We start from the raw sequence: 14465 nt of genomic DNA, 5'->3' as shown, positions 1-14465 counted from the left end.
TATATATATATATATATATTTATATATATATATATATATATATTTTCTGAATATATATGTCTTTGCAGTTTGGAGGGTAAGATCCTAAAGAAAAAAAAACGACGTGCCGTTCTGGGATTAGAACTACTTCAAATCCCGGTTTTGCTAGCTGTAGGAGTCTGAGCAGGTTCCTTTCCGTCTCAGTAACCTGTGAAATGGGAAAAATAAGAGCACCTATATCATAAGGTGTGACGTTTATATGAAAGTTTAGTGCGCCGCCTAAATAAATTTTACTGATTACGATGTCTTCCTGCATTTCTCAGAGTAGCTTAGCGTAAAATAGGAAATTAAAAGATCAGAAATGGGAAGATTTAAGCGAAAGCTCCAGGAGACAAGAGGGATTTAGCCTAACTTGCCAAGTTGCCTCGTCCAAACGCTAGGATTTTGATTAGGCCCGCGAGGCCGTGGTGACCTGAGTACTACCTTGCCCATGAGTGTGTAGAATATGCGCCCGTAGGGGTGGCGGCCCGTGGGTTTCACTCCCGTATTCCAGGGCTGTTTTACTCAACCGCTGCCCCCTCCCATCCCTCGCCAAATAAGGACTCAGAGTGTCTCCGCTCCTCCCAACTTTCTCTCCCTTGGGCGTCGCAGAAAGCTAGACTGGTCCCCATCCGGAGCAAAGCCTACGTCGAGGAGGCGTGGAGAGTGGCGGGGGCCAAGACCACCCACTCCATCCCTCCACGGCTCGCATCACAAAAACTACAGTCCCCAGCGGGCCCCGCGAGTTCAGGAGGTCCCGCAGGCAGGGCCCGGCGGCTGCGCGGGGCTGTAGTTTCTCCCGAGCTCCGGCACAACCTTCTTTCTCTCCTCCGCGATCCAGGCGGTTACTGGCTGCTGCAGCTTTCCCCCGATTTCCGGAAAAGGCCACTAGCTAGTGGAGTCCTGCCCTTTGTGGGAGACGGCGCGCAGCCCTCGCCAAGAAGGCGGAGATGGGGGGACGCGCCGGGTTTTGCGCGAGGTGACGACCTCGGGCACGTCGTGCGGCAGTCCCCACCGCCGGCGGCAGGAGGGGCGGGGGGCGGAGGCCGCGCACGCGCGGCGGGGCCTTGGGCGGGGCCTTGGGCGACTGCAGCCGGCGGACTGTCCGCCGGTCGGCGGCTGTGTGGGTAGCTGCCGGGCTGGGCGGGGGTGGAGAAGCGAGAGGTTGATGGGGGTCGCCTCGACCTCGGCCTCAATCTGTAGCGGAGCTTCGGCCACGCCAACGGAGATGGTGTCCTGGGTGCGGGCGATGGGGGAGAAGCTGAAGCAGCGGCTGCGGCTGGACGTGGGACGCGAGATCTGCCGCCAGTACCCGCTGTTCGGCTTCCTGCTGCTCTGCCTTAGCGTCGCCTCCCTGCTCCTCAATAGGTAACGTCGCAGCGCGGGTCTGGCGGGCGGCTACTCTGCGGGGCTGCGGACGGGAGCCCGTGTTATTTCACTGTGTGGAGGCCGCCTGGGCTGCGCAACTGCGGCGCTTGCGGCCAGCTTCGAGGCCTTGGGAACAGCGGCCTCGGAGAGCTGGGCGGAGCGTCCGGGGCCGGAAGTGCCTGCCGGGTGGGATGCGTTCCAGTGCCCCCTTTGCTGAGGCCGGTCTCCTGAGACACCTGGCCCCGATTCTTACCTACTTTTCACCTGTTCCTTAAAACCTGGTGCTGCATCATCGCTGTTTTTCAGAGGCGTGAAATCTCTATGTGCGTCCCAATTTGAGACCTTGCAGGGGCGGTCCAGTCAGCTGACGAAGGAGGGTTCCAGGTCTTGTAGCAGCCCGGGTTTCAGGCCGACTCTCCTAGCTCTCAGTATACGCATGCGCACATACAGGCATGCTTAGCCTTACAGCTAAGGGTGCACACCCACACGCACGGTCTTACAGCCGAAGGGCGTGCGCGCACACACACACGTACACACACACATGCACGCACAGTCTTACAGCTGAAGGGTGGTCATAGAGTTTTATAGCCGCATTGCGCGCACAAACACGCACAGCCTTACAGCTGAAGCACGCCCAGACGCACACCCAGACTCTTAGAGCCGGAGGGCGCACCCGCACAGTCCTAGCAGCTGAAGGGTGCGTGCACACACACACACAGTTTTACAGCTGAAGCACACACACGCACACCGTCTTCAGCTGAAGGCCTCACACACAGTCTTTTACCCGAAGCTTTCCCCAAAGGGTGGTTGATTAAAATGGATGATCGTAAAGATTTGTTCAAGTCGGAAAGCAAAATAGTACCTGCCTCAATATCCTAGAATATTACAAAAGGGAAGATTGAGAGTTGAAATTGATAAATTCCGTTGACATTTTGAAATGGGAAGTTTCTTTCCTTGAGATAAATTTGATTTCCTTCAATTAGCTATTTCCAGAAATGGTAACGATGAAATAGGTTAGTAGATGAGATCTTTTGCGTCAAATTATTTCCAGATTTGATCTTGGTGGAAGACTTGAGACGCTTGTCAGCAGCAGCATCTGAGTGATATTTTTTTTCTGATGTTTTGAACTTGAAACCATCTCTGTTCTTCATTTTGGGTAGTTGATCCCTGAGGATAGGAATGGGAAAGCATTCGCTGGGAATTTGGTGATTTAATTTTGCTCTAAGGTAACTACTTGCTGTGACTGTTGGAGCTGAAATTTTTCCCTACCCATTTTGCTTTCTTGTTAATTGACTCGGTTAATATACTAGGTTTAAATAGCAATTGATATTTTACTGGAAAATGTGCTTTGATTGTGATAGTAAGATGTTTGATTTTAGGAATATGGAGGAAGAGGAATCCTTAACAGAGTCAAATGAATTATTAAATACTTACTTGCTTTCTGTCATCTGGAAGGTATTCTAAACTAGATTAATAACTTTAGTATGAGAGATAGGTGAACGTTTTGTAATTAGTAAGTTTTGTCCAGGAATTAACCTATCTCTTAACATATCTCTTTTGGTAGGTGGGTCAGTTTAGGTGCCCAAGGTAGGACATGCAAGGTCAGCTTGAACTAGATTTCTGAGGTCATCTGCTTAATTATAGCGTTGAGTGTTCTTTGTTGTTAATAAGTCATACCATCTGATCTCTACCCTGTTATCTTTATTTGTATTATACAAAGAAAGAAGGGTATAATACATAAATATTATCTCTGATTGGTTGAATTTACGAGTGAAATTGTTTTTGCTTATGTTTTTTGGTGTTTTCCGTTGTTACTGTTGAAAGCAGCAAAAAGTGACCTTAAACATGATATAATTATCTTGACTAAAAGAATGGTTAGGTACCCTTTGGTGCCTGGCTGGCTCAGTTGGGAGCGCATGGGACCCTTGATCTCAGAGTCATGAGTTCAAGCTCCACATTGGGGGTAGAGTCTACTTAAAAATAAAATAAATGGGGGCGCCTGGGTGGCTCAGTGGGTTAAAGCCTCTGCCTTCCTCTCAGATCATGATCTGGGATCAAGCCCCGCATTGGGCTCTCTGCTCAGCGGGGAGCCTGCTTCCTCCTCTCTCTCTGCCTGCCTCTCTGCCTACTTGTGATCTCTGACTGTCAAATAAATAAATAAAATCATAAAAAAAAATAAAATAGATGTTTAAGTGTTCTTTTTCTTTTGGAAGGTGCGAGACAGTATATAGTGTGCTTTTCAGCATATTATGTGATTTTGTTTAGAATGTGTAGATTCGTATGTACATACAAAGACGTATGTTTATGTATGCTTTGCCTAGCTCTGGAAGATTGTTATACAAGAAAATGTGGCCCCTTCGGTGAGTGAGGAATATGAGGTACATCTCTTCAGAAATTTAAAAAATAGGGGCACCTGGGTGGCTCAGTTGGTTAAAGCCTCCCTGTTCAGCTCAGGTCATGATCCCAGGGTACTGGGATCGAGCCCCACATTGGGCTCTCTGCTCAGCAGGAAGCCTGCTTCCTCCTCTCTCTCTCTGCCTGCCTCTCTGCCTATTGTGATCTGTTAAATAAATAAATAAATAAAATCATTAAAAAAAAAGAAATTAAAAAATATATATAATACAAAAAATAAAAATATTAGGGGTATAATGATGAAATTAGATAAGAGAAGATAGACCTAATGCATACCATCAATAAGTGATTTCTTGGGGCAACTGGCTGGCTCAGAAGAACATGCGACTCTTGATCTCGATGTTGTGAGTTTGAACCCCACATTGGGTATAGAGATTTACTTTAAAAAAACTCTTAAAGTAAATGACTTCTACACAGGTATTTCACCAGTTAGTTTTTAGAAATAACTTAAAAAGAAATTTTCAGGGGCGCCTGGGTGGTTCAGTAGGTTAAAATCTCTGCCTTCGGCTCAGGTCATGATTCCAAGGTCCTGGGAGCGAGCCCCGCATCAGGCTCTCTGTTCAGCAGGGAGCCTGCATTCCCCCCCCCCACCCCCATACCTCTCTGCCTACTTGTGATCTCTGTTTGTCAAATAAATAAAATCTTAAAAAAAATAAAAAAAAATTTCAGTTTAAAATCTTTAACTGGTTAGTATGGAGGTTTGGAGCTTTCCTTCTATATGGTTAAACTTAGAATTATTTAAAAATTTTTTTAAGAATTTTATTTTAAGTAGGCTCTACAACCATTGTGGTGCTTGAGAATCACATGCTCTATTGACTGAGCCAGCCAGGTACCCCTGAAATTAATTTTTTCTCTTACAGTCTTGAAACTTTAAGTCCTAAAGCTCTTTCAAGGTATTATTTAGTATATGAATTTTTCTTTCAATATGAATTAAGATCATGACTTTTTTAAAAAAATATTTTATTTATTTGAGAGAGAAAGAGATAGCAACAGAGATAGCGAGAGAGAGAACAAGAGTGAGCCAGAGTGGGGAGGAGAGGGAGAATTCTCCTCCCTCCTAACTAGGAAGCCCGATGCAGGGCTCAATCCCAGGACCCTGGGATGGTGTCCTGAGCTGAAGGCAGATGCTTAACTGACTGAGCCACATGGGTGCCCCAAGATTATCAGTCTTATCTGTGGAAAGATAAATAGCTATAATTTTGGCTATTATAAATGATTTGTGAGAGGAATAGAGTAACATACTTTATATATTTCAAATTGTTTGTGGTAATGCTTTTACAGTATTTTTAGGAAAAGCGAGGAACATAGATGCAATTATATTTACCAATAGTAGTGTTGAATATTTGTTATAATCAGTATTTTAAGTTACATGCTAGTAATAATAATGGTAGTAGTAGTAATAATAGCTTACTGACATTTTGTAAGTGTTTTGTTTGACCCAGGTTTTTTTCTGAAGAGTTTTCTTTGATTATTGAGGCAATTGATTATTGTTTTAAAGTTTTAAATCTGAGCTTCAGTGTAAGAATTTGATTCTGCCTTCCCCATTAATCAGTTATGTGGCTTTGGATAAATGATCTAACATCGATCTGTTACAGATGAGTGCCCTCATCTTTAAATGAGGGTAATACTAGTATCTACATTATATGATTATTTTGGTGATTAAAGGGTTAATACATCAAAAGTATTTCAAATTGTGCTCTGGACATAGAACTTAACTTTTATTAAATGTTCCGTTATTTTTGTCTCATTTATTCTAGCACCCCAGTAGACTCCCTTGTCAGTAACCTCAGTCACCACTGATCAGTTTTGCTTGTTTTTGAATTTCATATAAATGTAATTACATGGTTCTCTTGTATCTGGTTTCTTTCTCTCAACTCTTTTGAGATTTGTTCATATTGTTGTGTATGCCAGTACTTCAGTCTCTTTTGTTATTGTGCAGTATTCCACTGGGAATATGACATACTTTGTTTATCCATTCTTCTGTTGAAGGGCCTTTGACCTGTTTACAGTTTTTAGCAGCTATGAATAATGCTGCTATGAATATTCTTATATATATTTCTTTTGATAGACTTATTTCTTTTGGGTAGATACCCATGGATGGAAATGCTTAGTCATAGTGTATGTGTTTGTTTAACTTAAGTAGATACTGCCAGATAGTTTTCCAAAGTGATTGTACTAATTTAAACTCCTGCCAAGCATTTGGCTATTCTGTCTGATATTGCCTGTAGGTTTAATTTAGTCGTTTTAGTGAATAAATAGTGGTAGCTTGTTGTAGTTTTAATTACTTAATTAATTAAAGATTTTATTTATCTATTTGACGGACAGAGATCACAAGTAGGCAGAGAGGCAGGCAGAGCGAGAGGGAAGCAGGCTCCCTGCTGAGCAGAGAGCCCGGTGCGGGGCTCGATCCTAGGACCCTGAGATCATGATCTGAGAGGAAGGCAGAGGCTTTAACCCACTGAGCCACCCAGGCGCCTCTCGTTGTAGTTTTAATTAATTGTAGCTTAATTGTTAGCTATAGTCATCGTGTTGTACATTACATCCCTAGTACTTATTTATCTTCTTGGAAGTTTGTACCTTGACCACCTTCCTGCAGTTTCCTCTCCCCTATGCTCCTCCTCTTGTAACCACAAGTCTGATCTTTTTCTGTGAGTTTTTTTCCTTAATATTTTATATAAAAGTGAGATCATACACTATTTTTCTTTTCTCTGTTTGATTTATTTCACTTAGCATAATACTTAGCATATGCCTCTAAGGTCCATCTATGTTGTCCCAAATGATAGGATTTCCTCATTTTTTTTTTTTTTTAAATTTTTTATTTATTTATTTGAGAGAGACACAGTGAGAGAGAGCATGAGCGAGGAGAAGGTCAGAGAGAGAAGCAGACTCCCTGTGGAGCTGGGAGCCCGATGCGGGACTCGATCCCGGGACTCCGGGGTCATGACCCGAGCCGAAGGCAGTCGTCCAACCAACTGAGCCACCCAGGCGTCCCGGATTTCCTCATTTTTTATGGTTTTTATGTGTGTGTGTGTGTGTGTGTGTGTATACATACTACAGCTTCTTTGTTCATTTTTTTTTTAAAGATTTTATTTATTTATTTGACAGAGATCACAAGTAGGCAGAGAGGCAGGCAGAGAGAGGGGGGAAGCAGGCTCCCCACTGAGCAGAGAGGCAGGACCCTGGGATCCTGACCTGAGCTGAAGGCGGAGGCCTAACCCACTGAGCCACCCAGGCGCCCCTTTTGTTCATTTGTTGATGGACACTTAGGTTGTTTCCATATTTTGGCTGTTGTAAATAATGTTACTGTGAACATGGGGGTGCAGACATCTTTTTGAGTTAGTGTTTTTGTTTCCTTTGGATATTTTTCCAGAAGTGGAATTCCCGAATTATATAGTAGTTTTATTTTTAACTTTTTGGAAATTCTCCAGACTGTTTCCGTAGTGGCTCTATCAGTTCACATTCCCACCAATAGCACAAAAGGGTTCTCTTTTCTCCACATCCATACCAGCATTTGTTATTTCCTGTCTTTTAAAAAAATATTTAATATTTTTAAAATATTTTATTTATTTATTTGACAGAGAGAGAGAGTGCACAAGCAGAGGGAACAGCAGGCAGAGGGAGAAGCAGGTTCTCTGCTAAGCAGGGAGCCTGATGCAGGGCTCCATCCTGGGGTCGTGACTTGAGCCGCAGGCAGAGGCTTAACCAACTGAGCCACCCCGGCACAGCTATCTCTTGTCTCTTTGATGATGGCCATTCTAACAGGTGTGAGGTGATATCTCATTGTGGTTTTAATTTGCATCTCCCTAATGACTATTGATGATGTTGAACATCTTTTCATGTACCTGTTGGTATTTCATATAACTTCTTTGGAGAAATGTGTATTTAGGTCTTCTGCACACTTTCTGTTTTTAATCAGCAAAATGGGTTTATTCAGGAATAATAAAGCAATGGTAGTTGCTATGGGAAACCAGAGACGAGCCTGAAGATCAAAGGAGAGGAATGTAATTTAGCAGAGAAGAGAGGAAGATGGGAGGGTCTGCTTTGAATAAAAGTCCATTGGAAGAAAGGAGAGTGCAGGATGGTGGTGGTTTCTCATTGCTTGAGTTATGGTATATTCTTATTGGCTGGGCTTGTTGCTGTGCAAGAAAAATTGCTTCCCCTTGTTGGAGTAGTGAAGTAGGCTTCTTCCTATTGGAAGTGCAAGATTGCTCTGGGTTGAATGAATTCTTTATGTGTTTTCGATATTAACTCCTTATCATATACATGGTTTGCAAATTTTTTCCCCATTTCACCCATAGGTTGTCTTTTTACTTCATTGATGGTTCTTTATTTTTTTTGAATTACAACAATTGGCTTACATACACTTATGACTTAGTATATTATAGGCTAGTCTAAGCACTGTTGTGGTCTTATTTAATCATCGTAACAACTTTGAATTAGGTATTTTATTATCTCATTTTATAGAAGACCAAACAAGATTCAGAGAAGGTAATTTGCATTGTGTCATGGCCAGAATTTGAACGCAGGCAGACAGATTCCAGGATGTCATATATTTTGTTTCCAAACTTCTAAGCTCTGTTTCTTCTGTTTATTTTTCTCTTCCTATAACAGTACCAGATTTTTATTTTTATTTTTTTTTAACAATAGTGTTATATTTCACAGTGTGGTTTTATATCTGCGAGGACAAGTTCTCACTCTTGGCACTTCTTTTGCAAAGTTGGTCAGCTCTTTTTAAACCTTTATTTTCGGGACACCTGAGTGGCTCAGTAGGTTGAGTCTGCTTTCAGCTCAGGTCATGATCCCAGCATCCTAGGATTGAGCCCCAAATCAGGCTCCCTGATCCATGGGCAGTCTGCTTCTCCCTCTCCCTCTTTGTGTTTGTGTGTGCGTGCTCTCTCTCTCTCTCTCTCACTCAAGTAAATAAATAAATCTAAAAATAAAGAAAACTTTATTTTCCCTATACATTTTAGAATAATTATGTCAAATTTCTCTAAAGATTGAACCCGATTTTTTTTTTTTAAAGATTTTATTTATTTATTTGACAGAGAGAGATCACAAGCAGGCAGAGAGGCAGGCAGAGAGAGAGGAGGAAGCAGGCTCCCCGCTGAGCAGAGAGCCCGATGCGGGGCTCGATCCCAGGACTCCGAGATCATGACCTGAGCCAAAGGCAGCGGCTTAACCCACTGAGCCACCCAGGCGCCCCCCGATTCTTTTTTTTAAGATTTTATTTATTTATTTGAGAGAGAGAGAGAGCACAAGTAGGCAAAGCGGCAGGCAGAGGGAGAGGGAGAGGGAGAAGCAGGCTCTCCACTGAGCAAGGAGTCCTATGCAGGGCTCGATCCCAGGACCCTGGGAACATGACCTGAGGCGAAGGCAGCCCTTTAACCAACTGAGCCACCCAGGCATCCTGAGCTGGAATTTTGATTGTAGTTTCTGTTTTGTTTATATATTGTCACCTAACAAACCATCCCTAAATTTGTGGTTTAGGTCAGCAACATCTAATTTGCACACAGAACTGTAATTTGGGCAAGTTGGTCAGTATAGCTAATCTCTATTCACTGTGCATCATCAGCTGGGCACCATGAAGACAGGGGCTAGAATAGTAATTGTTGGCTTGTTCATTAATGTATGTGACAGTTGATGTTCGTTGTTGGCTGTGATCTCAGCAAGACTATAGGCCAGAACCTGTACATATGGCTTTTACCTGTGGCTTTTCCCCCAAAGTGGTGCTGGCTTACATAGGTGGGCATCCTGAGAAAGACAGCCTGCCGGAAGCCATATCCATTTTATGACCTAGTTTTGGAAGTTAGGCAGCTTCATTTCTGCTACATTCTCTTAGCTGTAGTGTGATTAAGGCTAATCCCTATTCAAGGGGAAGAAAATTAAATTCCTGTTTTTGATGTGAAGAGTGTTAAAGAATTTGCAGTCATATTTAATACCACCATGGTGTTATTACTTTGTGAATTAATCTGGGTAGAATTTATATGTTGGCTATTTTTAAAGGTTTCATCCATGAACAAAATCTCTCCATTCATTCAGACCTGTTCTTGTGTCTTTTTAAGTGCCTTTTTTCATTAAAAAAAAAGTTTATTATGGAATATTTTAAACATACATAAAATAAAAATAGAATTGTATAATGAAACCTGTTAAGTATCTGTCACTAAGCTTAAAAAAACTATCAGCTCAAGTCAGATATCAGCCCCCTACAATTATTTTGAAGCAAATCTCAGATGATGTATTTTATCTATAAACATTAAAAATTTCAGTATTTGGGAAACCTTGGTGGCTCAGTCTTTTAAGTGTCTGCCTTTAGCTCAGGTCATGATCCCAAGGTACTGGGATCAAATCCCTCATCAGGTTCCTTGCTCAGAGAGGAGCCTGCTTCTCCCTCCCCTTCTGCCTGCTGCTCCCCCTGCTTGTGCTCTTTCTCTGACAAATAAGTAAATAAAATCTTTAAAAAAAAATTTCAGTGTGTATCTCTTAACAGATAAGTCCCTTTTTTCTTATATAACCATAATACCACTTCACATTAAAAAAAAAAGTAATTTCTTATCATCAAATGTCCAATGGTCAGATTTCCCTGAATTTGCTAGAATTTCCCCCATCATTCTATGATAAAAAAAATTTAAGCATACAGCAATGTATGAATTTACAATAAATGATCAGTCATGTACTGCTTAGATTTTACTATTAACATTTTACTATATCTTCACATACTTTATGTTTCTATTGCTCCATCCATAATGAATCTTATTTGTAAACAGCTTTTTACAGTTAATCAAATTAAGATCCAAATGTGATCTTCTAATTTGAAAGTTACCTCCCCTCCCCATAATCCCACTTTTTTTAACCTTGCAATTTATTGTTGAGGAAACTGGGGCTTACGTTTTGTGGAGCTTTTAATAGTCTGGCTTTTGTTGACTGCATCCCTATAGTGCTGTGAATATGTTTTTTTCCCCTCTCTGTTCCCTGTGAACTTGTTAGATCAAGAGGTGTCATTATTTTGATTTTTTTTTTCCTTTTACTGTTGATGGTATAGATTTAAAGATAATGAGCTATTTAAAAACATGCCTTTCTTGTGATGTATTATTCTTTATTTTATGATATACTGCTAGTTTTAGTTAACTAATATTTTACTTTTGTATTTGGTAAGTAAGATAGACCTAATGATTTTCTTATATTGTCTTTGTCTGATTTGGGAATTAAAATTATATTAGTCTTTTTAAATTAGCAGCTTTTTCTCATTTTTTTTTCCCCCCTGAAGTCATGTATATAGGATAGGGATTATCTGTCTCATTACCATTTGCCAGGGTCTTTTTTTTTTTTTTCTTTTTTTCAGCTAGGTCTCTGATTACTATTTTAATTATAGTAAAGATAACTGGTGTATATAAGTTATCTAGTTCTTCACTTAATAATTTCTAGCATTTTTGTCTATTTCCAAAAATTTATGTCATATAGGTTATCCAGTTTATGAACATAGTTGTTTCAGTTTAATTTTTCATTTCAGCTTTAGCTCTCATTATTTCTTCTTCATTCAGTATTTTGTGTATTTGTATTCTCTTTTTGTTTTATTCCTTGATCTGTCTTGCTGAAACTTTGTCCTTTTTTTTTTTTAATATTTTATTTATTTATTTGACAGACAGAGATCACAAATAGGCAGAGAGGCAGGCAGAGAGAGAGGAGGAAGCAGGCTCCCCGCTGAGCAGAGAGCTGGATGCGGGGCTCAATCCCAGGACCCTGGGATCATGACCTGAGCCGAAGGCAGAGGCTTTAACCCACTGAGCCACCCAGGCGCCTCAAAAACTTTGTCCTTTTTATTAGCTTTTGATTTTGAAAATTTCGAAGCATGCATAGAAAAAAGAGTACAAGGCACTTCCAAGCACCCATCACTCAGTTTCAACAACCATCAATATTTTGCATATTTGAAAAATATCTAGTCTTCCTCCATTTTATTTATTTTTTAAAAGATTTTATTTATTTATCTGACAGAGCGAGATCATAAGTAGGCAGAGAAGCAGGCAGAGAGAGAGAGGAGGAAGCAGGCTCCCTGCCAAGCAGAGAGCCCGATGCGGGACTTGATCCAAGGACCCTGAGATCATGACCTGAGCTGAAGGCAGAGGCTTAACCCACTGAGCCACCCAGGCGCCCAAGTCTTCCTTCATTTTAAAAATCACTTCTACACAAAACCATAACCTTAAAAAATTAACACTAGTTGGTTAATATCATATAAGTCCATAATCAAATTTTCCTATCTGCATAAAAATTGGTAGCATATCTATACTAATCAGGATCTAAAATAGGTCCACTCATTGTATGTGGGAGCTACATCTCTTAGGCTTTTGTAAATCTCTTATAATTAACAGTAAGAGTTGGCAAAATTTTTCTATGAAGTGTCAGATAGTAAATATTTTAGACTTTTGGGCTGCATCAGGTTTCTGTCCCATATTCTTTTTTTTTTTTTTTTTCTTTTCAAAGAATCATTAAAAAAAATTGTAAAAACTTCACTTAGCTTGGGAGCCTTACCAAAGCAGGTGGCATTTGGCCCATAAGCCATAGTTTGTTTACCTGGATCTAGAACATTTCCTCCTTACCTGCTTCTCTCCCCTCTCCCCACCATTGACTTGAAGAAACTGGGTCATTTGTTCACACTTTTGCTGTTAGGTTCCTTATGGTGTCTTGGTTTTTTTTTTTTTTTTTAATTCTTACCTACATATTTTTTGTAGTTAAGGTGTTAGATTTATAAATTTGATTAGATTTAGATCTTTTTGTGTGTGTAAGAATTATATCACATGAGAGGATAACTCCACCTAAGATGGAGTTCCTCATTTTTGTGGATTTGGGTAGTGACAGCTAATACTTTGCCCCATAAACTTCTTTGGTTTTACCATTTATTATTCCGTGAATGAGTTATTTCATTATAGGTTGCAACATGATGATTTTCTCATTTTTTTCATTCCTTGTATATTTGAAAATTTGAATTTTCTCTCTCTCTCTCCACTATTTTTCCTTCTAGAATTGCTTTACTTCACTTGTTAGGTCCCTTTAGTTACGGTAAAATATAGCTCAAGTTGGAAAAGAAGATAAATCTAATTATAATTTTGCTTATTTTATTAATTTTTCAAAAACTAAGCTTTTATTTTGTTATTTCCTCTTGTCATTGTTGTCTGCTTTCTTAATTTCTATTCTTCTCTTTATTGTTTCCTTCCTTTTTATGTATTTGGATCCTGTTTTTCCCCCCCAACTTTCTGAATGCTTAGGTTGTTGGTTTTAGTATTTGTCTCTGATTGATGCAGGGTTTCTCAACCTCAGCACTATTGATAATTTGGGCTAGATAATTTTTTGTTGTGAGGGGCTGGCCTGTGCATTGTAGGATATTTAGCAGCAATCTTGGTTTCTAGCCACCTGATGTCAATAATGTACCTTCCCTTTCCCCCTCTCCACAGTTCAGACAATCAAAAATGTCTGCATATACTGCCAAATGCCCCCTGGGGGGCAAAATACCCTTGGTTGAGAACTACTGGATTAATGCATTTAAGGATATAGATTTTCTTCTTAAATAATACCTTAGTTATTGCTTGCTTTAGTTAAAGCCCACACATATTGCATGTAGTATTTATTGTCATTCAGTCTAAAATCTGACTGTCATTTGATCTACACGTCTACAATTCCTAATCTGTAATTCTGATATCAAAAGCTCTGTGAAGAAGTAATTTTAACCCTAAGTTTGTACCAATTACATTTGATGACAAAACCTGATCTGAACAGACATGAGACTATTTATTTAGTCATTTATTTATTTATTTAGTCTTTCCTCTTTTTTTTTTGAGGTTTTATTTATTTGACACAGAGAGAGAAAGTGAGAGAGAACAAGCAGAAGAAGTGGGAGGCAGAGGGAGAGGGAGAAGCAGGCTCCCCACTGAGCAGGGAGCCTGATGTGGGGCCCTGAGGTCATGACCTGAGCTGAAGGCAGATGCTTAATTGACTGAGCCACCCAGGCGCCCCTATTTATAGTCTTTATTTCTGACTTATTTCTTTCTTATTGCTTTTATGTTTTGTTGCAGAAATATTAATGTCTAATGATGGAGTACTGCATTAGATCTCATTGGGAGTGTTAAAGTATATATGAAATGTGTATTATATAACTGTTCAAAATTCCTAAAAATTCTGAATTCTGAGTCATGGCTGTCTGGGTCAAAATGATGTTTGGTAAGCAGCTGCGAACAAGAATTTGATAATTTCCTCTCTGAAATACCTCTATAATTTGAGTTAATTTCCAAATACAAGGTTCTTTTTTTTTAAAGCTTGATGTCAGGGGCACCTGGGTGGCTCAGTGGGTTAAAGCCTCTGCCTTCAGCTCAGGTCATGATCCCAGGGTCCTGGGATTGAACCCCACAGGGGGCTTTCTGCTCAGCGGGGAGCCTGCTTCCCCCTCTCTCTCTGCTTCCCTCTCTGCCTGCTTGTGATCTCTGTCAAATAAATAAATAAAATCTTTAAAAAACAAAACAAAACTTGATGTCAAGTATGCTATTTTGGGTGGAGTGAAGCTTTGTATACAGGAATGAGAAGAGGGGTACCTGGCTGGCTTAGTCAGTAGAGCATGCAAGTTGTGAGTTCAAGCCCCATGCCCCATGTTGGGTGTAGAGGTTACTGAGGGTGTGTGTGGGGGG

General features: G+C 40.6%; 1 protein-coding gene across 6 annotated transcripts in view; it reads left to right on the top strand.

The window, feature by feature from the left end:
- Nucleotides 1-1170: 1170 nt before the first annotated feature.
- SNX14 (sorting nexin 14) overlaps nt 1171-14465 on the top strand; it is an 80621-nt gene continuing 67326 nt past the window's right edge. For all 6 annotated transcript variants that reach the window (XM_032858056.1, XM_032858053.1, XM_032858054.1 and 3 more), the window contains exon 1: nt 1171-1386. In XM_032858056.1, coding sequence (XP_032713947.1) covers nt 1187-1386 — 200 coding nt within the window. In that variant the 5' untranslated portion in view covers nt 1171-1186. The remainder of the gene's footprint in view (nt 1387-14465) is intronic.

This window comes from Lontra canadensis, unplaced genomic scaffold, assembly GCF_010015895.1.
Source record: "Lontra canadensis isolate GAN:19392208 unplaced genomic scaffold, GSC_riverotter_1.0 scaffold14, whole genome shotgun sequence".
NCBI classification, from domain to species: domain Eukaryota; kingdom Metazoa; phylum Chordata; class Mammalia; order Carnivora; family Mustelidae; genus Lontra; species Lontra canadensis.
This window is presented reverse-complemented; position numbering and strand designations above follow the sequence as displayed.